This window comes from Xiphias gladius, chromosome 14 (assembly GCF_016859285.1).
Source record: "Xiphias gladius isolate SHS-SW01 ecotype Sanya breed wild chromosome 14, ASM1685928v1, whole genome shotgun sequence".
Taxonomy (NCBI): Eukaryota; Metazoa; Chordata; class Actinopteri; order Istiophoriformes; family Xiphiidae; genus Xiphias; species Xiphias gladius.
In genome coordinates, this window is record NC_053413.1 from 9741083 (window position 1) to 9765752 (window position 24670).

Below are 24670 nucleotides of genomic sequence, written 5' to 3' on the forward strand. Positions count from 1 at the left end.
ACAGGGCAAAGGTAGATATGTAAGTTACATTATATATATAACTTATTAATCAGTCATCAAAACTGTTGGTGATTATTTTTTGTTGACTAATCAATTAATCCACTTTTTTTTTCAGCACTACCAGCAGGTCATGTTTGCCCCATGGCCACACAACAAGTTGATCTATCTGGGCACTTTCAGCTAGAGAGAGACTCAATTATAAGTGTGAATAAAAACATGCATACTAGTGGTGGTGGATTCAAAGGGCTGAAACCCTTTCTCAATTTCATCTTGGTTGCCTGTGCTCACTTCGTAATTTCATATTTTTCCGGCGGTGCCCTAAAGGCAGCATGAAGGGCGATTCTCAAATGCCTCGTACGTAAACATCCTTGCGCAACCTTCCTACCCACGATGCACCGCGGTTGCATACAACATAGCCATCTTGTCAAGAGCGACTGAGTGAGGGAGGTAGCTGTAGACGCTGTTTAGACTCATTTGTTTTAAAGCGTAAAATTTAAGAGGACTATCCTCCCCCTACCGCAGGTAGCTTCAAAGTAAGTGTCGCCACCGAAAGACTTTAAGGTAGTGAAGTGAGAGTGTACAAAGGACTGCTTTCGTGAAGATGTCTCACATACTTGTTCCGACGTAGGGGGAGTGTGCAGCAACCAGTTGGCTTGACTTGCTAGCTAGCTCGGTGAGTGAAGGGCTGCGGGCCCTCCTCAGCCTAAAGTAGCTTCTGCGGCTGGGTTACTCATTCTGCGGCAACGGCCGTTTGACAACTGCACAACCGGGATATTAGCAGGCCGGTCCGGACTGACCGAAAACTCTAGATCAATCCTCTCACAGGCGGCTGGTATCGGTCTCTAAAGCTGCATTGCTGGGCACGACGACACGAAGTGTGGCTTTGCGTTATGAGCTCATGAAACGCAACAGGAGACCGAGAGAGGAAGAGGGATGGCGCAGATTCATCTTGATTACAGTTAGCTAAGCTAAGTAAAATAGGTGCAAGTGTGCTGTTTAATATGATCTTAAGCTTTTAGAAGCTGCAACCAGCTCGTCCCTTTTTGACGGAGGATAAACAAAGCCACACGGGACTTGGAATCAGGCTGTCAATATGTCGAAAATGCCGGCCAAGAAAAAGAGCTGTTTTCAGATCACAAGTGTGACTCAGGCCCAGGTGGCGGCTATAGGTGCCACCGATGACACGGAGAGTCTGGACGACCCGGACGAGTCACGGACTGAAGACATGTCGTCGGAAATGTACGACATGTCGCGGGCTGAGTACGAGCCTGCGTGTGACAGAAGTTCATCTGAAGAAGCCCTGAATAATGTTGGAGAGCCAGAGGCAATCAGTGTTACGGCACCATCACACACACCTCAAGCCGGTCAGTTGTCTGCGCTGTCAGGCAATCCCATTGGAGAGTTTCGAAAAGTGGGAGTGTCGGGCTCAGCTCAAGGTGGACAGCAGCCGCCGGGGATTGGCGTTACAACTGGTTTACCCCTTATCACTCAGCCTGGGGCAATGCAGCAACAGCCTGCTTCAGCAACCAGCGCTGGGCCAGCCAGTGTGTCAGTAAACACCTCCCAACCCGCTGCAGTGACCAGTTCGGCTCCTCCTCCTGCCACCTCAACGGTGAGTTGCACTTCACGCTTCAGGGTCATTAAACTCGATCATGGTACTGGAGAACCCTTTCGAAGAGGCAGGTGGACGTGTACAGAGTTTTATGAGAAAGACTCTGAGGGCTCTGTTGTTAGTAGGACTGTAGATAGCATTAGGCATGCCAGTGCAACATTGGACCCTGCTGCAGACAGAGACAGTGGGCTTGGGCTCACAGGAGGCTCTGCTGTTGCCCCGGCAACACACTCAGGTCAGGGCTTGGGCTCCATGGCGGATGCCTCTCTCGCTTCATCCCGCATGCATTCAGTGGAGACACTACCACAGCAGCAGCAACAAATCCACCATCAAAACTTCAGCGCCCGCCAACAGGGCGTTAGTGGGTCAGCCAGCCAGAGTGCTTTCTCTAGCAGCAAGCCTACAGCTGTCCCAGCTCAGCCAGCAGTGGGAGGTCTGCAGCCTTCTGCTCCCCAGAGCGTGCTGCCTGTCGGACAAAATGGCTTGCCTCAATCTGGTGCCCACATACAAAAGTCCCCCATCATGCCTCCCTCAGCCCAATCCATCGCTTACCCTCCCCAGCAGCAGCAGCAACAACAGCAGCACCTTCCTATGGGCCACCCCTTGACCAGCCAGTCATCTGGATTGATGCAGAACCAGACGGAGTACTACCAGCCGCAACAGCCTGCTTCCATGCAGCCAGGGCTTTCCACTGGCCAGTCTATCCCAGTGTCCAGCCTGTCTGCAGGGCTGCAGCCTGTGGGACAAGGACCCGCTTCGGTCATTCCTCCAGCCTCTGGAGGGGCTTCTGTGCCAAGTCAGGTTGGAGATATTGCTGGAGCAGGAGGGGGATCTGTACCTACTGGACAACCAGCTCCAGGCCTCTTGCAGCAGCAGACGGTAGGAATGGGAGGTGTTGGAGGCTCAATACTGGTTGGTGGATCCACTTTACATCAGCAGAGTCAGTATGCAGCGACTGGACAGCCTCAACCCCATGGTCTCCACAATACATCCTCTGGTGTACAAAATGTGCCTGCCATCGCAGTGAGCTCCAGTATGCCCAGTACTGTGCCCACTGCCGTGCCCAGTGCCTCCAGTGCAGCCATGCCAAATTTGACAGCTTCCAGTTTGCCTCTTGGTCAGATACCCCACAGCAAGACTCCAGTGGCTTTGGGGGCGCATGGCCTCCCAGCAACTGGTTTTGGACAGATAGAGGGTGGCGGTGGAAGGAAGTTGGAGGGTCTCGTCAACACACAGTCTCCTGTTGTCTCTGGGAAGGAACCGGTGAGGCCCTTCATGCCTGAGAGCCTGCAGCTCACCACTCCAGCTGTGACCAGCCTGTTTGGAATCCACATACCTGTCGATGGGGAGGAGGACAGGTAACAAGTTTCTAGATCTTAATATCAAGTGTTAGAAAATCCTCATCTCTGATGAACATCATCACCATGACTGTATTATCTGTAATACATGCAATTTGGACAATCAAATACAGACAGTGTAAGGCAGTGCCAATTTCAGGGTACAGCTGCGTAAAAGCTTTTTAAAGCAGACACATTTGGCCGTTTGCTGTGATCACACGAAGGTGGAAAGTCATAGCTAAGGCAATGACTGTTTTAGTGTTGGTTATACACCTAGTCAGATTGACAGGGTTTCCCCCTTAGTGTCAGGGATTTATGGAGTGAGGTGGGTGAGTAGAAGGAAGAGAGATGTGGCGCACAAGAAGGAAATCTAATATTTGTTGTTTATCATTAGGGTCTAAAGAAGTAAGTGGAGTGTAGCAAAGTCAAGGAAAACACCCATGGCTTCCCAAGTTCAGGCAACAACTTATGTAATACTGTGATTCCTTGTCTGTAAGGGTGTGTATTCGTGTTGTGTGTGTGGAAGCATTTTGTTGCAGGTCTAATGTCTCCAACCTTGTTGTCCTCCCACTTTAGCCTCCAGGACAGTGTCTGATTTAATGGTCTTGGCAGCAAACATCAAAGATGTGTTGCTAGTTGCTACCGTACATAGAGTTTGCTCAGGTTTCTATTAGCCGCAGGTTACTCCTGGCCACTCTGCCAATGTGCTGCATGCATGATATTATAATAAGTTAGTTCCTGCTCCGGAAAAGACTTTGTAATATAAACATAGTGGAGATTTTTTGATTTCTTTTATTGCCATGGTTATGATATCATGGTTTCCAAACATACCCCCATCAGGCTCCCCTCAGGGAAGTGTTTACCGAGGATTTTCGAGCACTGGCTGAAATAACCGCTGATTAGGTTTGTATTGTGTTTACTGTATTCCTTAATGATCTTTTGGATTAATACGATAGTGTGTAAATATACAAATTAATGTAACCCACAGTGGACATGGCAAAAGTTTAAGAATTAAAATTGGATATTGAAAAAAAAAAAAAGATAATTAAGTTAATATGTTAGATTGTTGTTTTATTTTGTCTGTAAACGGCAAAATATGACTATACAGATGCGTACATGTGACTTGTGAGAAATAATGTTATCTTTCTGTTTCTGTCAGTTACGTGTAATGACATTTGCTTCCTTTCCAAAGTAGTCTTTCTCTCAATCCCTGAGTTTTAGCTCTTTGTTTCACTTGTAGTAGATGGCACTCATGAGCGGAAATGATACAGTGCCTGAAATCTCTGAGCTTTCCGTATACAGTCTTACAGATATAGCAGAATGTAGACCAGACTAGATATGCAGACTACAGAACACTGGCACTGCTTTTCTTCACATGTGGGTGGACAATGTCTTAACCAGTATTTAAATGTGTTTCAGTTTGTCAAGTGCACATTAAGGAAACTTGCAGTTTATAGTCTGTAAAATCTATTGCATGTGTCAGATGCAACTTTGACACTTTTGACCAGCCTGTCACTGGGGGACCCCCTTCAGACAAAGTCAAGACAACTGAGCCCCCCACCATATTGATTGTACAACATGAAGAATTCATATTAATTGATTTTGTCACTCCAATTATTATTTTTTGTCTTACTTCAGTTTGGGAGATAATCATGCTCCAAGTTTTAGAACAACTGTTCACATAAAGCTTTGGGGGAGATAAAGAGGAAGTATAAAGTTTGCAACGGATTAAAAGCGTTACAACTTGAGCCCTGTTTTTGTTAGCCTGTATTTGTTTACATTTTGGTGAACTGGCACCATTGAAAATATGCCAAATTAGTTATTAGCAGTTCCTGTTTGCAGTGTTCCCATGGATATACAGAAAACTATCTCTAGATTACTTTTATACAGAACAAGACTTAAGAATGTCATGATTTTCAGGCAAGTTCTCGAGTTATAAGCAAATCTTTTGGTCTTTGATTTCTGAACAGATTTATAGACATTGATTTGCGATGTACATTGGAGTAATCTTATCCTCTTAGCCGGTCAAATCAGCAGGCTAAAAACAATGAAAATTCCATTGTTTTTAGGAGAGACCTATTCACCTCACAAAGTATCTTTCCCTCACATCTCCCCTTTCGCACCCACCTGGTTTAGGTGCCCCTCTTGGTTTATTCTATGGAAGTTATTTTGTTCCCTCAAAAGTGCCAGTTTTTTCAAGTTTTTCTGCAGGCAGTATTTACAATTACTATTTAAGCTATTGGTACAAACAATTTAAGCTTTTAAAATCATATACTCCTCATGTGATTGTTTAGTTAATTTATGAAAACAACAGGTCAAATTAGTTGAGATATACTTTTATGCGAGTTGTGCCATTTAAAACATTATTTAGGTTTGTGACAATCCTCCTGACGTCAGGCACATGTTTTTTTTTTTTTTTTTTTTCTTTCTCTCCAATAGTACCTATCTATTGCTTGTGTGAAGACCCAACTTCCAGGCTGATAAGAGCAGGGGTCTCTTACGACAGCTGAGCACTATCAGACATTAAGCAGTAGTCTTTCCACTGTGCCCCTATTCTGCCGATAAGAGACCTTACAGTGGGGTGTGTCAACCAACTGTGCCTGTTGTCACGTTGTTGCCCTTTTCTTTTGCAAGGAAGGCTTAGGCTAAATTACTGTATATTCTGTTTTGGGCCTTTGGACGTGGTTAAACACACACCACAATTTGTAGTAGGCATGCACACTCCCTCTGTAAATCACTTAGAGCCTTAGCTGACTTGTGATATCGGCTGTTGCTGTTTCATAGTTTTTGGTTTTTTTGATTTTTAACCACCGGTGCAGCATCAGTGCAGTCGGTCCTTTGTACCTACTACCCCACTGACTGATTGACAGACAAGGCATGGCAGTTGTTCATATACAAATGAAGTGCTGAATGACATTCCTTTGCAGCAGCAACTGTGGTATGCTCAGAAGAGGTGGAGGAAGCTGCAGAGTGAAACTTGTTGTGCCTCACTTCAGCAGGCATTTTAGCTATGCTTGATACACCCCCACCCCCACCCCACCCATTTCTCCCGCTAGCTTTTTCTTTGTCTCTTGCTTAATTTCTACATTTCCACTGCACTGTTTATTTTGTGTCTTGCTGCCCCACACACTAAACAACAAAAACACTTCAATTTTCTCCTCAAATGGATTACTTCAGTAGCTAACATCTATAATTTGTATAACACAGAAAGATATTATATGTACACGCATGCACCCCCTCATACACACACTATTGACTGCATGTTTAAGAAGGCTGTAGACTTCACACAGGTTGCATGACCTGGAAAAACTCTCTTGGACATTAGGTAGGCTCTAATGTTTGTTCCTGTCTTCCTCCACCCTGTAGTTTCCCTGCAACTAATTAAAGAAAAACAGATATAGACTGGAGACTGATGATGCTGTTCTCATAATTAGAATATGATTTACTCAACTTAATGTTTCTCAGATGGCTTCAACAACTGAAGGCGTAAAACGACATTGGTGGATTTTCATGATGTCTTTGCTGTACTCGCAGAAGAGCTGCTTCTATTTGCAGGATCATTTGCATAAATGTATTGCATCTATAGTCTGTGTGTAATTGAAGTCATGCTGGGGATGTATGGCTTCTTGTCACCACTTAATGGGAGCTTATGTAAAATCATATTCCTTAGGAAGTAGGAGAGGGGGAGGCTTGTAGAGCAGTTACTGCCACTGTGAATTGAGAGACTGTCTCTTTGTGGGTGGATGAGGGGTGTGTCTTTAAAAGGGGATGGGTTGACTCAGCCTGTACTTATGTATGTGTTCACAACTATGTGGTGTGGTGTGGGGGGGGGCACCAACTAAGGAAAGTTGCATGGTCTAGCAAAACTTTTGGACAAATTCACCACAAACATTAAGAGCTTATTTATATATATATATATAGTTTTTTTTTTTTTTTTAGGCATGGTGGGATTGTGTGGGTGTACATGTGAGAGAGAGGGACACAGAGAGACAACAAGTACCACAGGGTCTTTCCCTCCCCTCTGTGACCTCTGCTTTACTGCTGTATCCTGTTTTCAGTCAGTCCCTCACACTGCTCTCCACCTTCTATTCATTTAATATTCCTTAGCTCATTCCCTGCTTCCGCACTGGGGCTCTTTGGTCATATCATATGACATTTTTTGGGCACATTTTATCCAGAGTGCCTCACAGAGGTAGAAGTACACACATTTTTTTGTTGGGACATCTTTGGCCTAAATAGTAATCACAGTTCTAAACCTGACTGCCACCGTTAATGTTGTAATACTTAACTGCACCATTTCTAGGATCTGTGCAGGAGCAATACAGTTACCTTTAACTGCATTTAGCAGTAGTGTAGTAAGTGATCTTCTGCTCCTGTTCATAACTCTTTAATCACTCACTGTGTATGGTTTTTGTTTCTGTGTACACTAGTCAAATTGTTCATCCTCTGTGACCCCAGCCTCCTCTCACCCCTAAAGCTATTTTAAAAAGAAAGATGCATTGTTCTGGTTGGACTGATGCTACTAGTCTGTAAGTCACTAGGCTTTGCTTCGGTCATCACCTCCACCTCAGGTATGGAGGCCCTCCATTGTACTCACAGGCAGAAGAACATCGCCAACCCGGTCCAAGGTTTTAACGGCTTGTTTAACTGGGGATGTGCCGTACTGTGCTGTAGATAAGCTTAGCTGAGAATATCCTTGTTATCATGATTTTGGAAAGTGGCATTTAATGTGACTATAAGAATTACCAAGACCCACCTTTCAGCTGTTTTGTACTTTGGCTTTTCAGGAGCTGGGTAGAAACTAGCACTTGTTCAAACGATTTATGATTGTCTTTCTATTAATTCAGTTATTGTATTTCATTAATAATTAACTGTTCTAAAAAATCTCAAAAATAATGGTACAAAGGTTATCCCACAATAAATGCATATCTTCAGATTCCCTTTTTGATCAGTCAGTTACCGGTTTGTTCTAACAATAACCCAAAGGTAAATCCTGTTATTTTCAGTTAATAATCCACTTAAAAATGTAAGTTCTTTGGCTTGTTTGGGGACTAGTAGGGCCTCAGACCAAATAATCACAGGAATTAAACTCAGGGACTAAAAGTCCTTTTGGCAAATTTGTGCGTTTTCCTTGAATCTCAAGTAGTGGAAAGATTAGGCAATTTGGACAAATAATGACAACAGATTAAAACTGACTACTTGCTTTAAGAAATAATTTTTGTTTTTGATGCACCAACACAGGGGTTGAAGTCCCTGTGTTTTTCTTTATAACTTGCAAATGTAATACAACCACAATTTTTGAATTAGTGTTGCAATGGAGGAACACAGAGCAGAGAAGGGATGTTGAAAACAGCAGGAATACTAAATGTCCGACTCCGTAATAGCATGGTTGTAATGACTGTTTTTCTTCTCACTTACTATTCCATCGATGTAGCATTTTACTCCTATAACACTGTCAGACTCAGTGGACAGTAAAACAAAAAAAGGAACAACGTTGATGCAGCAGAACCAGACATATTGTCTTTATTTTTCTCCACACATTTTTCTTCCTAGTCAAAACTTGGCACCAACATTACCCATAGTGCAACTCTGCAGTAAACAGTTTGGTTGGAGATTTGGGTGTATTATGCTAGAAGCGGCTAAAGTAGCCTGGAAACTCTAGCCTCAAGCAGAGATGTGGAGTGGGCTACAGAAGTCTGGTAAACTCACTTTTTTTCTAACTCCACACCCACGTTTTTTTTTTTCATTTTCAGACTTGTAGTCTTTAGCTCCAACTGACACTTCATGCAGCTCCATTTGAAGCAACAAATGGCTTTATACAACTTGTTTTTTATATGCAGCAGTATTCCCCAACGCTTATAAACAGACTTTGATGTGTAAATTCGATGGAGATCCCCTTTAATACATTGTGAAAATATAAGAATTGGCACATGAAGTTTAAGTTTCACTTTAGTTTCTCTCAATTCCTGTCTTGTTTACCCAGTTTCTCCCATTATCACTCTAGTTGTTAGTTTGGGGAAGTTATCTGTGTAACTATTGTTTCAGTTACAAAAAATAATTCTGTTCTTTATATTTTGATACAACAAACTACTTGCTTGTAGCCTGAATTCATTCTGTCAACAATAAAAGCAGCTTGTGTTTGCCAGTTTAAACCCTGATAGTTCTTGGAAGTACCTTGTAAATGTCCTGGGAGAAGGGACTTTTTGGGGAACTATTGCCCGGGATCAAAAAGGTGAACTACGCTCCTGAGGTTGTAATGGGGTAAAGATCCTGGGTTCCCTGGCATATGCTAATCTCCTCCAGTGGCCATGCTGTAATCATGCAGTGGCTCTGGGTTCTCCCTGTACACCATTTCCCTTGCCTACAACTCATAACCTGCTGAAAGAAACTCCCATAGGGCAGCTGAAATCTAAATAGTTTTGACCTACTTCTGCTTGGTGGCGGATGGATGGATGGATGGTTCTGAGAACCTGAAGCCTCATGAGCACCAACAGAGAGTTTTCATCACTCTCTTTTAGCCTTTCCCTCTTCTCTCTGCCACCTCCTGGCACCCAATTACTCTACCTGTCCGTCTACTGCCAGCCCCCCTTTGTTAGTTATCCCTCAGCCCTCTTTCCTGCACCATCAGTCCCAACACACTAAAGCAGAGTAGAAAGAGAGGGTTTACACTGGAAAATGGCTTTGCAAGCTCACTGTCAACTACTGGAAGCACAGGAGAAAAGGCAAGCAGCCCAAGTTGACAACTCAAAATACTTGTGGTTTTCACGTGGTATCTGTCCCCTGCATAGCCCCAACCTGTAGTTAAGTTTTACAGTGTCAGCTTTGCTGGACCTCCGGTGGAACCTATGCATGATGCCTCCACTACACCTCAACGCAAAAGTAGAAATCAATCTTGACACCTTTTTGTTTTCTGTGTACTTGCCTCTTGCTCTTTGCTCCCTTTTCTTTTCTCCTCTTCCACTTCCTTTCCAGCCAACCCCCTTCCAGCTCATCACTTAAGGGTGCTGTGGGTTTTCATGAGCTCAATGCTTTTTAAAGTTATTAAGAGGTTCAACACAGTGAAACTGAACTTTTGACGTGGCCACTGGTTTACAGCACAGGCAGGCTGAAAGAAGAAACGTGTCATGCTGTGGCTAGATGTTTGACATCAACCAAGCAAGAATGCACCAAAAGGTTATTTTTGTCTGCTGCCAGGTCATTCGTTTACTTGGGGGCCATATTGGGCAAAGCTTGAGCATGTACAGCCATGGTTTTTGTGTCAGGTTAGCTTATGTGTTTTGAGAGAGCGGTTTAGAAAAAGAAAAGGGGGTTTTCTTGTGTATACATATTTGCTAGGTTATCATCTTCATTTCTGGAACTGAAGAAGCCTCTTGGATGAGAGGTGAAATGTCTTCAAGTATCTTCAACCAAGTCCAGTTGGTCTTGATTCAACTCGTCTTGGATAACCATGACCTGGGTGACTTGAGAATCTTCATAGACATCTGTTAGGCTATGTGTTCCCTCTTTCAGTCCTCCTCACAGCCCATACTCTGGGGTTTTGGGGGAGATGGCACTTTTCACCAGTGCTAAACACACTGACTAGTTAGTTTACAAAGAGACGCTTTCATAAATGGATATTGACATTTTACATTTTAGACTTACAAAGAGAGCCATTGAGAGCTGAGTGTTTGCTACTAAAAAGCAGGGAATGGTGACTCCTCCAGTTCTTACCTCATTCATGAAGATGTTGCTGGACTCCAAATCATCTGACCTTGATGATTTCAGCCGATAGTTCGCTTATACAAAGCTCTGAGTTTTAGCCGTAGTGAAAAAGACAGGTTTTCTGTGGAGGTGTGTGCTTGCCACACGTGTGCGGAGGTTTTTCTTGCGAGGTTGCCGCAAAGTAAAATTAAGCAGGAGGCATGGGAGGAGGTTAGTGAGAATGTTTAGTCATGAGGTAATGTCACAAAGGGAGTTTGTGCCAGAGATTTCTAGGAAAAGAGCCTTGGCTTATATAATATTCACACACATGCTGTAAATCAACTCCTCATTCCCGTGTGTGTGTGTGTGTGTGTGTGTGTGTGTGTGTGTGTGTGTGCGCGCGCTCAACTCTGCCTGCATTGGCTAACTTCTGTGTGCATATGCTCGTGTCAGTGTGCATTTATATTTGTGTGAATGTCGGAGAGAAGCAGTTAGTCTTGAAAGGTACGAGTTGGGAGCAGATGAAATGAGTGAATGTGTGTGTGTGTGTGGGGGGGGGTGTCAGAGTGGGGGTTTCTTTTCTCCTTCTTGACATACATCCCTTGGCCTAGAACACCGTGTACTAGCTAACCACCAGGAATATAAGAGGTAATTTTAAATTCCATAACTTTTTGGTATTTGAACCACAAAAGTAAACACCTTTCAGCTTCTCAATAAAGTTACAACTAAAACGGATTCCAGTTTCATAGCTGAAAACTAGAATCCAGACTGTGTCTTTAGGAAACAACTTAAGCATGAGTGGCCAGCCAACTGTAGGTGAATGGCCTGAGGGAGGCCCTTAAAGTTTATGAAGCTGTCGCCACCTTCCAAAATACATTCCTGTGTTAAGGTCAAGACTCCATCTCCCCAGCTCTCCTGTCCCATATGTTTTAGTGAAAGGTAAGAAATGGAAAGTTGGGTCTCTATAAATAATATTATAAAGAGTAGAGTCTAGACCTGCTCTATATGAAAAGTGCCATGAGATAACTTCTGTTATGATTTGACGCAATATAAATAAAATGATTTGAATTGAATTAAGAGCTTTTTCTCCAGCCAAGTTAACTACGCAACATGAGCAAAGGAGTTTTCTGAGGTGGAATGAAGTTGCGTAAGGAAACATTTCTAGGAATCACAACTTTAGCCTGCTGTCACTGTATCAACTCTTCCCTATCTCTGTGGCTTCTCTCTTTCCCCGAATGTGACACAGAAACCCCTCTAAGGCTTTCTACCAGAACTTCCAGTCTGGCAGCAGATGCTGGATTGGACTGGACAGGCCTGCAAGAGTGTAACAACATGTGAGCTGTGTTCAGTAGCATTGAGCTTTGCTTTCTCCATGGGCACAGAGTGAATTTGGAAACAAGGCCTGGCACTAAGCACACGATTGGCCAATAGACTTCTCAACAACATGTCTGTCTCTGTCTCGCTCTCTCTCCTATTTTCTCTGAACTTCTCTCTCTGGTGCTTTCTTTGACACTCTCTTTCTGTAACAATATATATCATCTGCGTCACTGAAAAATATTGGTTTGTTTACTGCCTGGGTGTTATTTCCATTTGTTTGGTCTCGTACCAGCGTAATTGCATAGATCTTGGGGTGCAGAGACAAACAATCTAATGAAGAGAGTTAAACAGATTGTAAACAAGTTTAACCCAATTAATGCTGCAGCTAACAATTATCTTTATTATCAGTTAATCTGATGAATATTTTCTTAATTAATCTATTAATCATCCATCCATTTTCTGATTTTTAGCTGAGGCCAGGTCGTGGTGGCAGCAAGCCAAGCAAGGTAGTCCAGACAACCACTCTTCATAGCACTGTCTTGTAGTTCCTCCTGGGGGATCGATTAATCATTTAGTCTATAAAATGTCAGCAAATTTTCAAAAATGTCCATCACAGTTTCTTTGTGAAATTTTTAAATGTATTTTTTTGTTCGACCAGCAGTCCAAATCCCAAAGATATTCAGTTTACAGTGATATAAAACAGAGCTAGTCTGATAAGTCGCTCAGGCCGATATATATCGACTGATATTAGCTAATTTTAATCAAATTTCGAGAAAAATCACCAAAAGAAAATACAAATTCTTATGCGTTTCCACCCAATACTGTGATGAGAACATTAGGAGTTGGTTCATTGAGATCAACTGAGCTGGTGGTGCTAATTCTGCAGTCGGTGCCATTAAGCCATTGCAGTAGAAGAGGACGATGCAGCAAGATGATGTAATTAAATGAGCGCTATTCAAAACTCAAACAGAGAGAGACTGGGGGGAAATAAAACATTATGGAAATATGACATGTTTGTGCCATGTATTAAAGTGAGAAGGGGGATGGTCTCCACACAGATCTGATGTTTTTGTCTGCTGCTGTTTTTCGTCCCTCCAGTGGACATTAAAGTCACATGGTCATGATTTATTCACTAAGTCTGTTTCGATTGCACTTGGTCACAATTTGCTTTTATTGATACACCAAATTGAAAATGCTTTTAAAACAGGTAGATGGAAACACACTTAGTTTCTCCGTTACACAGTTCATCAACATAAGACAACTGACAAGTTGATTTTTCATGTCATGTGTTTGTTAAAAAAAATTACCATCAGCTGATATATCGTCATCACATATTTTTTAAATTCTCACATATTGAAATCAATATTGGTCTCACAAATCCATTATCGATCAGGGTATTACAGAACCAGAAAATGGTTTGACTAATATATGACTCAATTAGCGAGATGATTAATTTTCTGTCAATCGATTAGTCTACTCATTGACTAATTGTTTCAGCTCTTAACCCAATTATCTAATCTAAATTATTTGGAAGTGAAAACAAACATCCCCAGAATGCCCATCCTAACTGTTCTTTGAACAATAGAACTCTGCAAACATACTAACAAAGTTAAACTCAAAACAGTACAAATGACATGATCAAAGATAAAGCTGGAAGTAGCTCTGCATTTCAAGATTAAGTAAAAGGTAATTATTAATGGAAAATGATCCAAACTATGAAAATAATACTATTGTTAAAAACCGAAATTTTTAACATCCTCAACTTGTTGCTTTCAGCTTTCAATTGGATCAAAGAGGCTGAGGAGTGTGTTCATGCTACCTGTAAAGTAGGAGCTGTATAACAACCCGAGCAAGGCCTGCTTTCTAAATACATCACTCTCCACTGAGTTACTGAGTGTCTGTCAAACGACTTTAATTCAGTTATATTTTAAAGTTCTCATGTAATTATTACATTGATAAAAGATACTTAAGTGCGTGGACTCATATACAGACACTGACATACAAAAACTCTCACCCTGTCGCGTATAATGAGCAAGTGCCGTCAAAAGCGCCTAACATATGTATAATGACTTTTACAAAAATGAAAAGGGAAGCACAGAAAACCATATCTTGAGTGACAGGAAATGAAACTGTTTTTTAGAGAAATATATAGCTGACACACCATCACCAGCCACGAGAGCTAAAAACACACACGCACACACACACAATAATTTCAGTCTATTTTTGTCCCCCCACCCCCAAAAACAGCTAACAGGTGAATCACCATTATCATGGCATTATCTAAACTGAGATGTAGTGTTATTATTTTGAGACACAATATCTGTTTTTACTTTCATTCACACTCAATGTTTTGTTTCCATTTGCCCAAATCCTATTCCACTCTAAACAGACAGTTCAAAAAGTAAGATGACACAAATAGCGCTGATGTGAGCCCCATGCTTCACTTCTTTTTTTTTTTTTTTTTTTTTTTTTTTTTTTTCCTCCAGAGGTGCTGTTGTGGATACACTGTTCTGCCAAGGGCTGCTTTTGTTTCCATGGAAGCAAAAATAACCAGGGCTTTGTTTGGTAGATCTTGGCGATGGCCTTTGATATTGACCCTAATAAGAATATTTTATTCAGGTTTATTTGGAGGGAACCAGATGAAGTCATAGATCCTTTTTACCATAACGTACTTGTTTATAAGGCCCTACATGGAAATTATGTTCTTGATGACACCCCTCCATGAGGTTCAGCTATATAATAGCACCTCTTCTGCAATGTTGAACAAATGACGTTTGTGAAAAAAACCTACATTTAATATACTCATGTCGGTTGACGGGGAAATGTTTCTGCCTCGTCTATACCTCTCTAAACTTTATTGTAATATGATTGTTAAAGCCTCACCAACTGCCCCAAAGTAGAACTAAGTCAGAAGCATTGCAGAGGACTGCGTTGTCAAAATAAAAGTCCCCCATCCTTGTGGCTTACTTTGCACTTGTTCCAGAGTACCTTTAGTCATCCTTTTCTGTCTCTCCTTTTTTTTTTTTTTCTTCATTAATCTCAGCTTTATGTTTTTTCTTAAAAGGAAATCATACAGTGCTTAAAACTTTGGTGTTGCCCATTTAAGAACATTTGCAAACTTTTATGAAAAATGTACATGTATGTGCATGTATTGGAGCTGCTTTTTTATGTTTACATTTTTTTATGTTATGTGCAATCAGCAGAGAATCCAGGAAGTTACTGCACCCGGCCAAGAAATAGTCCAGTAAATGATCCGTAACATGGCAAATTGTAGTGTTTGCAGTTCTGATTTTGTACTGATTAAACAAACGAGATATAAAGTAATAATAAGTGAGCTTTAGAGCCGCTGGTGCATTTACTCTGTTATTTTTAGACGGAGCCAGGCTAGCTGTTTCCACCTATTTCCAGTCTTTATGCTAAACCAAGTTAGACAACTGTTGGCGCTTCATATTTAGCGTACAGACTTGAGTGGCATCAATCTTCTCATCTAACATTTGGCAATAAAGCAAATAAGTGTACGTCCCAAAATTTCAACAGAGTGCCACAGAAATTGATCCGCAGATGGACATTAATTTCTAAATCTCTAAAATAGAAATCTCAAAAATGTTCAAAACGTAGACTACATAAAACAATCAATATTCTCATAGACAATCATTATATATAGATCAGCGACAGAAAACATTAGAAACCCAAGCCTCAGTTTTTTCCCCATTTTTTTTTTTTTTTAATTCGTTTTTGTTTTAGATCCATTATCTTTTCCATCGTACTTGGTATGACCACACTCTCATTAATTGCTTCACTACAGATTTTTTTATGTCTTGTTTGCACAGATGCAAAGAATGTAAATTATAAAAATAAAACCCACTAGACTGTCTCAATTAATCTTGTACAGTACATTACATACATTTCCCTCATAATGAGACCCGAGTTATGCCATTCAGTGGTTTGATGCTTGCTCGATTGTAATTGTAGCACTTCCTTGTTTTATTCTCTGCTGGGAGTCTGTCCATACTTTTCTACGTGCACAGCTGTGCAATGTAACATTGACAGTTGAAGTTGTCTGGTCTTGGATAAAATGGAAGTAGATATATGTTCATCTGAGTGTGAAAAAGACATTCTCTATACACTTCTGGTGTTGATTTTACTGTACTGGTGCAGTACATAGCCACATGCCCAAGTAGAAAAATAAGGTCTAGAATAATAAATACCAGAGATTACACTTAAGAATGGGAGGTATTTTTGCATCAAATGTGTCCACCATGTCTCAGGTCGAGCTAAATAGACTTAGCTTTGTTCCTCCTGTGTTGCTGAAGGAAACCTACTGCTCTTGAATATACCAGCAGTTCTGCCAGAGGCAAAGAATGACAACTATTTGATGCCCAGATGAGTTAATCAGCCTCACTGTTCCACTTGCCCACTGTGTGTGTGCGCGCGCGTGTGTGTATGTGTGTGTATGTAAACTTTCCTGCCTCTAATGGACTTTTTATTGACATTCCTATTTTACAGCTAATACTGTATAGGAAACACCAAACTCAACATGGAGCCTATAAACGTCAGTACTGTTAATGTAGATGGTGAAGTTTACAGACATTTTGGTTGCATAATCAGTGGCAGAGAAGTTTAAAACCCCATTAGCATTCTGTCTCATCTCAGATCTGCCCCTAGGCCTGCGAGGACTTACATCTTTAGATATGTAGTGTTCGCTTTCTAACTTTGGTGAAACAGAGGAGGTGGCTTTACCATGCATTCAACATGTTTGTTTTGAAGTCAGGCGCTCAAACATGTTCTTGACTTTGACTTGAGATCTAGAGGCTTAAACAAGATCATGTGAGTCAGGAGCCAGGCACAGTTGCTCTATTGAGCTCCAAAACACTACTCACTCATGCTGTGGTTTCCAAAATCTCCCTCTAGTGCCAGTTGTTCTTGGAAGTTCTACTTGGAATACCAGATGGTGTCCTAATATGGATTTGACTTGATTGTTGTCCCAGTTTGCATCACTGTAACTAGCACATTTGCAGCTGAAGTAAAGAGTAGCCACCCAAAACATCACAGCTTAACAAAATCAACTTATTCACTTTGACTCCAGGAAGCAGAACCAAAGTTTATCATCCAAGCCTTGGTTCCTGAGCATTGTGGAAATCTGTCTCAGGCTCTTTGAGAAGTATTATTACACGATGATGTTTTCCAGTCTCCATAGTTAAAAACCTATTGCTTGCCTGTCACATACCCTGACACTGACAGTACACTGGGGGGGTTTTGAGTTTTCTTCTCCTTTTACTCCCTTGTTTCATCCTATCTCATTGTTGCCTCCACTGACACCAGCTGGAAGAAAACCTCAAGAGAAAATGCATCATGGCAGTGAGGCAATTCAGTCATTAAAACAAGGAATTACAACACAGTATTCAAGCTTAAATGAAAATAGAGCTGAAACAAAAATGAATTTGCTACAATTTTGATAATTTATTGTATTAGTCAGTTCCCGGTTCCAACTTTTAAAATGTGAAGATCTACTGATTTTCTTTGTTTTGTGTTATAGTGAACAGAATATCTTTGGGTTTTCAATTTTTTTTTTTTTTTTTTTTTTTTTTTTGGAGTTATAAACAACCAATGTGAATACATTAAGAGGCATTCTAGAAATTTTAATAGGCATTTTTCAATAGTTTCTTGTATTTTATAAACCAAACAATTAAAGTTAATCACAAAAATAATCAGCATATTCATCTATAATGAAAAGCCCTAGGTGAAAAGTGCACAATGTGCCTCTCTATATTGTTCAGATGGAAGACACCCTTCGGGGCTTTCACATGAGGTTTGGGCCCAAATTTCCCTCCTCAGGTGTGCCTTTTTTTTTTTTTTTTACACCAAAACACAACTTTGCTCTGTTGCCCTTATAATCCTGGAATTGTCTGCCTTTTGTTGCCAACATCCAAAACAGCCCTCTCCCAGTCCTCCGACAATTTGTGTCTTCAAAACAGCTGCCTTTCATAATGTCTTAACTACTGCAGTCATTCTTAATTTTTCGCGTGTGGCTCATCTGTATCACTCTCATGCATAAAATGTACCATGATTGAAACTAATTATTATTGTGTATTTTTTAAATATTGTTTAGTAGCCCAGTTTCACCTAAAGTCATCCAAAACAAAAATGACCACAAAATACACATATGGGTGCACCAAGAATTTTCTAGTTTTAAAAAATTTTAGTGTAAAGTCTGTATTTTGCGCTTCCCCATTTTCTTTTTGGTTGCTTTCAGCAATTTAAATACTGTGAATCCCCAACAGATTGTGAAAAGTTCTGAGAAGCGTGAATTGGCCTTATAATCGGCTTTAAGTAGGTGAATACTAGGTCATAATAAATTATAACAGGTGTGTCCATGAAATACCCTGCACAATATGTTGAGATGCTGTTATTGGTTGCAGCATGTTTTTGTCTTCTGCACTGTTGGAAGCCACTGGTAAAGCAACAAGGGTGTAGCCCACAGAGTCTGTTAAGCGTCCGTAGTTTATAGAGTGAGAGATTCCTCTGGGCACAGGCCTATTGAAAACTCCTGTCAGAAAGAACTGTAGGAGGGCCTGTGTGTGACACCTCCTCTAAATTAAACACACATTCGGTGCTGGATAAAGGCGAGGTTGATGTAGTTTTTTTTTTTTTTTTTTTTAAACATTTGGTTTTATAACCACTTGTGGGGGGGGGGGTCACATAATGTGCTCTCTGGGGGAGAGAAAGAGAAAATAATGAGTGAGTACTGACTGCTGAAGTGTGCGTTCTTGTCTATAATTTATTTCTTGAAGAGACGGCCGTGTGTCTGTGTAGCCCGAGTGAAGTAATGTACTTGGATGTAGCTCCTGTTAGACATTGTCATATCCGACGGAGATGAAAGGCAGTAGTGTAGCACAGGGAACCTGAGTGACAGCGTTTCGTAGCAGCAGAGGTATAGGGAACATTCCTTCCCCGGTACAGCCCACTGATAACAATCAACTGAGTGCTTCCGCTGGCTTCACGCCCATAAATTGGATGGTGTAGAGGAACAGAACATCTTGTCCTCAGGGGGAGTCTATAGTCAACCTGTTGTCTACTGCAGGCACCTTCCTACCTCATGGTGGCACTTGAGAATTGAAATCATTCCGATTGAAGATTTTGGGTAAACCGTTTACATGGGATGTTATTTCATACAGTCTGGTGTTTACATGAGTCGACACCTTTAATCGGAACAGCTGTGTGACGTGCGCAAAAGCGATGAATATGTCGTGCATTTGTCGTTTTGCATCCCGACACATTTACATCAAAATGGAGGGTATGCGCAGAAAGAACGCAGCCATAAAGTAATCGGGTTAAATCATTTACATGGTGCAATTATTCTTTTTGTTCGGTTTATGAAAAGTTTTAAACTACCCCTCTGCAAGCAATTGAAATTTCAATCAGTTTGGGCCTGTTTATTCTGATTGAGGTGTTTAATATGGATCTTTTTTAATTCCGTCTGTGCTTTTAAAACGATTATAATTAGAATATTAAGCTCCATGTGAAGGTACCTTTTATTCCTTAAGGTAATGGTTTTCCATCACCCTTTGTTACAGTTGTAAACCTACGTTTATGACTGATATTAGACCAGACCGATAATGTTTTCTTTGACGCTGATACAGATATCGATGTTTGACAGTTAAAATAATCAGATAACAATTTATTGGGTCATATTCATTTTTTTCACGTAAATGCATACGGTAACACTAGTTTGAACATTTTAACAACTTAAATTAGGTAATTTAAAAACTTCTGACCAAGTAATGTACTAAGCAGGACATTTTACAGATAGAAAAATCAATTTGCCAGTGCTCTCTGGTGAACAAACTATATAATAGCAACACTATTACTTATCAGCTGACATGTATGCTGCCAATAAAGATGTAGCTGTGATAAGCTAATATCGGCCAATAAGTTTTAGCCACACTAGTCTTCCATTAAATTTCCTACTGACATAAATGGCCCTAGAACACAAATCCTAATGACTTTGGTGGTTCATTGACTGTTCATGTAAAGCCACCATGAGGAAGTGGAACATCTCCACATTTACGGGATGGATTGGCTCAAAATTTAGCGCATGCAATCATGGTTCCCAGAGTATTTATTTCCAGTTACTTTGGTGATTCCCTGACCTTGACTCCACCGCCACCAGCAGGTCAAAATTTCAATCTGTCCAATAATTTGGTTTCTGAACAAATACTTGCAAAACTAATGACATTCCCATCAGCCTCAGCTCTACTTTACGTTTAGTGTGATGTGGTAATTAACAAATGTTAGAAAGAGCCAAACAAAGATGGGGACGATGGTACACAACGCCTGCTAAACATTAGCACCATGAATTACTGGCTATAGACTGCTGGTTTTATTGGTGCTTTTCAGTCCCCAGAATAACTCTAGCTGCATGCTGTTTGAACTGATTTGATCTATCACTACTGTAATTAAGAAAATAAATAAGCCGGTTGATTGACAAATTGTAAATTTTATTATCCCTCACATTGTAATAACCAGGGGTTAAAGTATTAGTAGGATTTGGCAGGTGGGGGGATCTGTCGGTGTAGCGGTGCACAGGGGAAAAATGAGTCACCCTGTAACGATCCAATGAGGTCGGTCGGGGGGAGAGCGCAGGTACAGAGACAGACAGGGCCTGTAAAAGCTTAATGGAGTTTGTTGATGGTTCACTGGCCCACATTATATATTAAACTGCCCATCGGAATCATTTGCTTATTAATCAAAGGTGCCATAACAACGTTGAGGGTCGTTCCGGCCCACTTCAGTCCCTGGTGATAACGTCAGAAAGATGAATTTGAAATTTTAATTCAATTAGATTTCTGAATACATTTCGTAAAATGTTATTATATTTGTGTTTTTTCTTCATTTATGCAATTGAGCTGTTTATTTATCTTATGGAACCACTGTCTATTTGCTCATTTCTGAATGGATTCATTAACTCTGTTTAATTAATGAACGTACGGCGCGACTGGGTCCCCGTACACCTTCACCCGCAGATGCATACAGCACAGTTACTGCAGTTACCGGTCACTACGAGGCGGGCGGAGCCAGAAATGGAGTCAGATGTCCCTCCGCCTCCTGGCAGCCCCTCCGACGTCTCCGCCCGTCGGTTCATGTTTCACGACGCTAAATGTGGTCGCCGTCGCCCCGCTAAACCTCCGCCGGCGCTCTCCGCTGGCCTCCTTTCCGCCGACACCTTCGTAGCCTCAGCGTCAGTCCAGCGCCATGCCGTGCAGGTTCTCCTTCAAACCACCGTGCTGCCCCGGGGGGCCGACCCGGCACGCGGCCCCGGTGCTCTCCTACCTGACACGCCGCAGGTAACGGCGGGCGGTCGCTGCCCCGCTCCGCATGCACGGATTCCCGTACCCGTTGCGCCGGAAATACAGCTAGTTTGTGATGGGTTTTAAGGAGTAGGACCAAAGGAGCGGGGTAGTTATAGCCAGAGACAGTCGAGGAATATGTGGGTATTTACCCCGGTCTTTTATCTGCGTGTTTCTTCCCGCTGTGACTAATTGCATCCACTGGAGAGACTACTAACACCTACAGTGAGAACGGCAGTTTCACGCTGTGATGCGTTTTCTCGCACTAACTTGGACCTGCTGCGTTGCCTGCGGCCAAGCCCCTCTCCTTTCCCCTGTGAACTCAGTGACCCGACCTAGATCGGAGTGAGAATGTACCCTACGGGGTATGACCAAGAGTGGTGTCGGGTCATTTTACATGAACTGTCCTGGATTCCCGTGGTGAGCTGAGGGCAGGCCATTTGATTAATTGAGCACCGATGTCTCAACAGGTTTTCCCCGATTTGGGGTAGATTGTTGTTCATTTTCACGTTTTCCAGTATTTTATGCTTTTACCATCTGTTTGGGAAAAGACAAAAGGTCTTGCAATCATGCAATTAACTCTAACATTACTTTATCTGTCTTCTTTTTTTATTTATTTATTTTCATTTATTTTTTTTTACAGTGCCTCTGGAACCAATGTTGTTGCCATTGATAATAAAATTGAACAGGCTATGGTGAGTAACCCCCTTACCACTGATTATACATTTCTCTGAGTAAACATTTTTCTCAGTTTTTAATTTAAAATGTATGAAGCAGGTATTCGGTCACATGGAAAGATGGCAGTATCAGGGAACATAATCTATATTCATATACTGTATTATTTTGCTGAATTTAAGTCATGGGGTTGGACGTCTCTTCTTCTTTTTATTCTTGGAGGTAGTTCCTTCAGCCAGCTCTCATGTCTGTCCTGACTTATTTTCATGTTTTTAAGAACTGTACGTGCTGTTTGTCTTTGCCCTTATGCATACACACATTGAATACACAGCTAGAATGAATACATGAATAACTTTGGCCTTGAGCTTCCCTCTAATGTCCTTGTCTGCTGCATGTTAGAATATGATAAATCAGCCTCTGTGTGACTGGTCTGCCTCTGGTTAGGTCCTACATGTTGTTGACTCAGTAACACATTTCATTCTCTCCTCTCCTTTTAGGACCTGGTGAAAAGCCATCTGATGTATGCAGTGCGTGAGGAGGTGGAGGTCTTAAAGGAGCAGATCAAGGAGCTGTATGAGAGGAACTCTGTGCTGGAGAGGGAGAACGCCGTGTTGAAATCTCTGGCCAACAGCGAGCAGCTGTCTCAGCTGTCCGCCCAGTCAGCCGCCAGCTCCGGCGCCACACCTCCCCAGCAAGGACTCACCCAGCCTCCGCTTCAAGTCCAGCCTCAGCCTCAGCCTCAGTCACACCCCCAGCTCCAGCACCACCCCAAACCCCAGCAGCTCCAGACTCAGCCTCAGCTCGACCCTGGCCAACAACAACAACAACAACTGCAACCCAACGTCACCTCTGCTTGAAGTGCATCTGCTCTACTTCGCATGGGGCAGAAAAAAAAGAAGCGCATCTTCTTTACAACTTATTACAGTTAGTGTTTGTGAAATTAAAAAGAAGAAAAAAAAACTTTGTCTTCTTAGCCACCAGCTTGACCACAAAGTACAATGCTTTTGTGTGTGTGTGTGTGTGTGTGTGTGTGTGTGTGTGTGTGTGTGTGTGTGTGTGTGTGAGTGAGAGGGTGAGTTAGCAAGCGTGAATTTGGTGTTGGGATGTAAGTGTGTATGCATCTGTACTGTGGGCCTTTCCAGTGTTAATGCAATCATCAAGAGAGAGAGAGAGAGAGATTCAAAGAGAGTGTAAGCGTGTACAGAGACAGAGTATCAGGGAAGGTCGGGGTGTTTTGTTTTATTTTATTTTATTTTTTTATTTTTATTTTTTCCTTCCATCTTGGCTTGAAGGCTGGGTCCAAGCTTCTGGAGAGGAGGTCCTTTCTTGGACCAGGCCCGAGCAAGACAGGCCTTCGACCAGACCTGAAACCTGCTCAAACCGAGTGTGTGGAAAGGGAGGGGTACACCTCACGTAAGGGACAAACAGGAGTGATTGTCAAAAAGAGAGCGATTATTTTTTTAAATGAGAAAACTGAGTGGGTAAAGAGTTATTTTTAGCTTTGCTGTTTCATGTTGTAAAGCAAGAAGTGGGGGGGGGGGTCTGTTTTTCCGGAACGCCACACCGCTGCAGTTACTATTACATCAAGTCCAACTCTTGCATCTGTCTTTTGAGTTCTACTGTTAAGTGTTTTATTTATTACAGGGCTGCTATTTTCATAAATGAACCATTTCATGAAAACTGTTTAACAGTAGCCCATTGACTTGTTTCCTCTTTTGACAGTGTTTCAACAGATTTGGCCACACATCCCAGGGGCAATGTTTTATATTTAATTTTCAAAAATGTAGGCAAAACGAATTCTGACAGATGGTTAACACTAACTCAGATTTTACGCTGCAATTGCCAACTCATAACTCAAGTCAAAATTCAGTATGAATGTACATTTTTGTATAGTATAAAGTATTAAGAGCCTTGATGGGTGACTCTCCACCCCTTGACATCAAATCTTAACGTGAGCCTGCACAGTTGAAGATTCAATTCTGATGGTTTATCTAAAAGTGAATTAGTATTGCCATACCCCCTCCTCACCTTGTTTTTTTTTTTTTCCCATTGTTTTTCCTGAGGGGGCCAGGGGGAAAAGCTGTGAAATCATTCAACCTACTTTGTAACCAAAGATGCAAAGCTGTGTAAATTGATTATTTTTAAATGCACACTTATTTTTTTTGTTACTTCCTCCTTCACAAAATATTTTGTCGCTGTTCAGCATGTTCTGCATGATCTGTAATCTTCAAACCACTTTCTTACCTCATTTTTATTCAGCACTCTTATTGTAAGATAGTCTGTGAACAGTGTAATTGGGGGGGGAAATGATGTGATGGAGAGAGAAAAATAACCTAGTGTTACTGACACTAGTCACAGAAAAATGAAGTGAGCCATGTTTTGTTCATTTAAATGGTGTTTGAATTTCATATGCCAATAGTTTTGTTACATTGCAAATTTTAATGTATTTAAATAAAAGCAATATTCAGATTCCAAAATATGTCTCTCTGGTTTCTGGAACTTTGTTATAAAATAGTTTATTAATACAGGACACTTTAAAATGATTCTGTGGACATTTGAAACCTTTTCACTAGGAAACTACCTGAAATATGCATCAACTTCTGGAAGCACAAAGTGTTCTTGACAAAGTACTGGATTTGAACCCATCCTCCTCCAACACCCACACCAGGACACAATGCTACAAATGCAAAGAATGTGTCAGT

General features: G+C 41.5%; 1 protein-coding gene across 1 annotated transcript; it reads left to right on the forward strand.

Moving 5' to 3' along the window:
• Positions 1 to 388: 388 nt before the first annotated feature.
• On the forward strand, positions 389 to 24441 carry LOC120799014 (TSC22 domain family protein 2-like). Its single transcript, XM_040143821.1, has 3 exons — positions 389 to 2970; positions 21937 to 21988; positions 22466 to 24441. Exons 1-3 carry the CDS (start codon positions 1094 to 1096, stop codon positions 22823 to 22825), a joined length of 2289 nt encoding a protein of 762 aa, XP_039999755.1. The 5' UTR covers positions 389 to 1093; the 3' UTR covers positions 22826 to 24441.
• Positions 24442 to 24670: the final 229 nt, after the last annotated feature.

Bases quoted from the DNA above. Each gene is read 5' to 3' on its own strand.
- LOC120799014 (XM_040143821.1), top strand. From the start codon at position 1,094: ATGTCGAAAATGCCGGCCAAGAAAAAGAGCTGTTTTCAGATCACAAGT. The intron at 2,971-21,936 runs GTAACAAGTTTC...TTTTTTTTACAG, and splicing joins GTCGATGGGGAGGAGGACAG to TGCCTCTGGAACCAATGTTG. The intron at 21,989-22,465 runs GTGAGTAACCCC...CTCTCCTTTTAG, and splicing joins ATAAAATTGAACAGGCTATG to GACCTGGTGAAAAGCCATCT.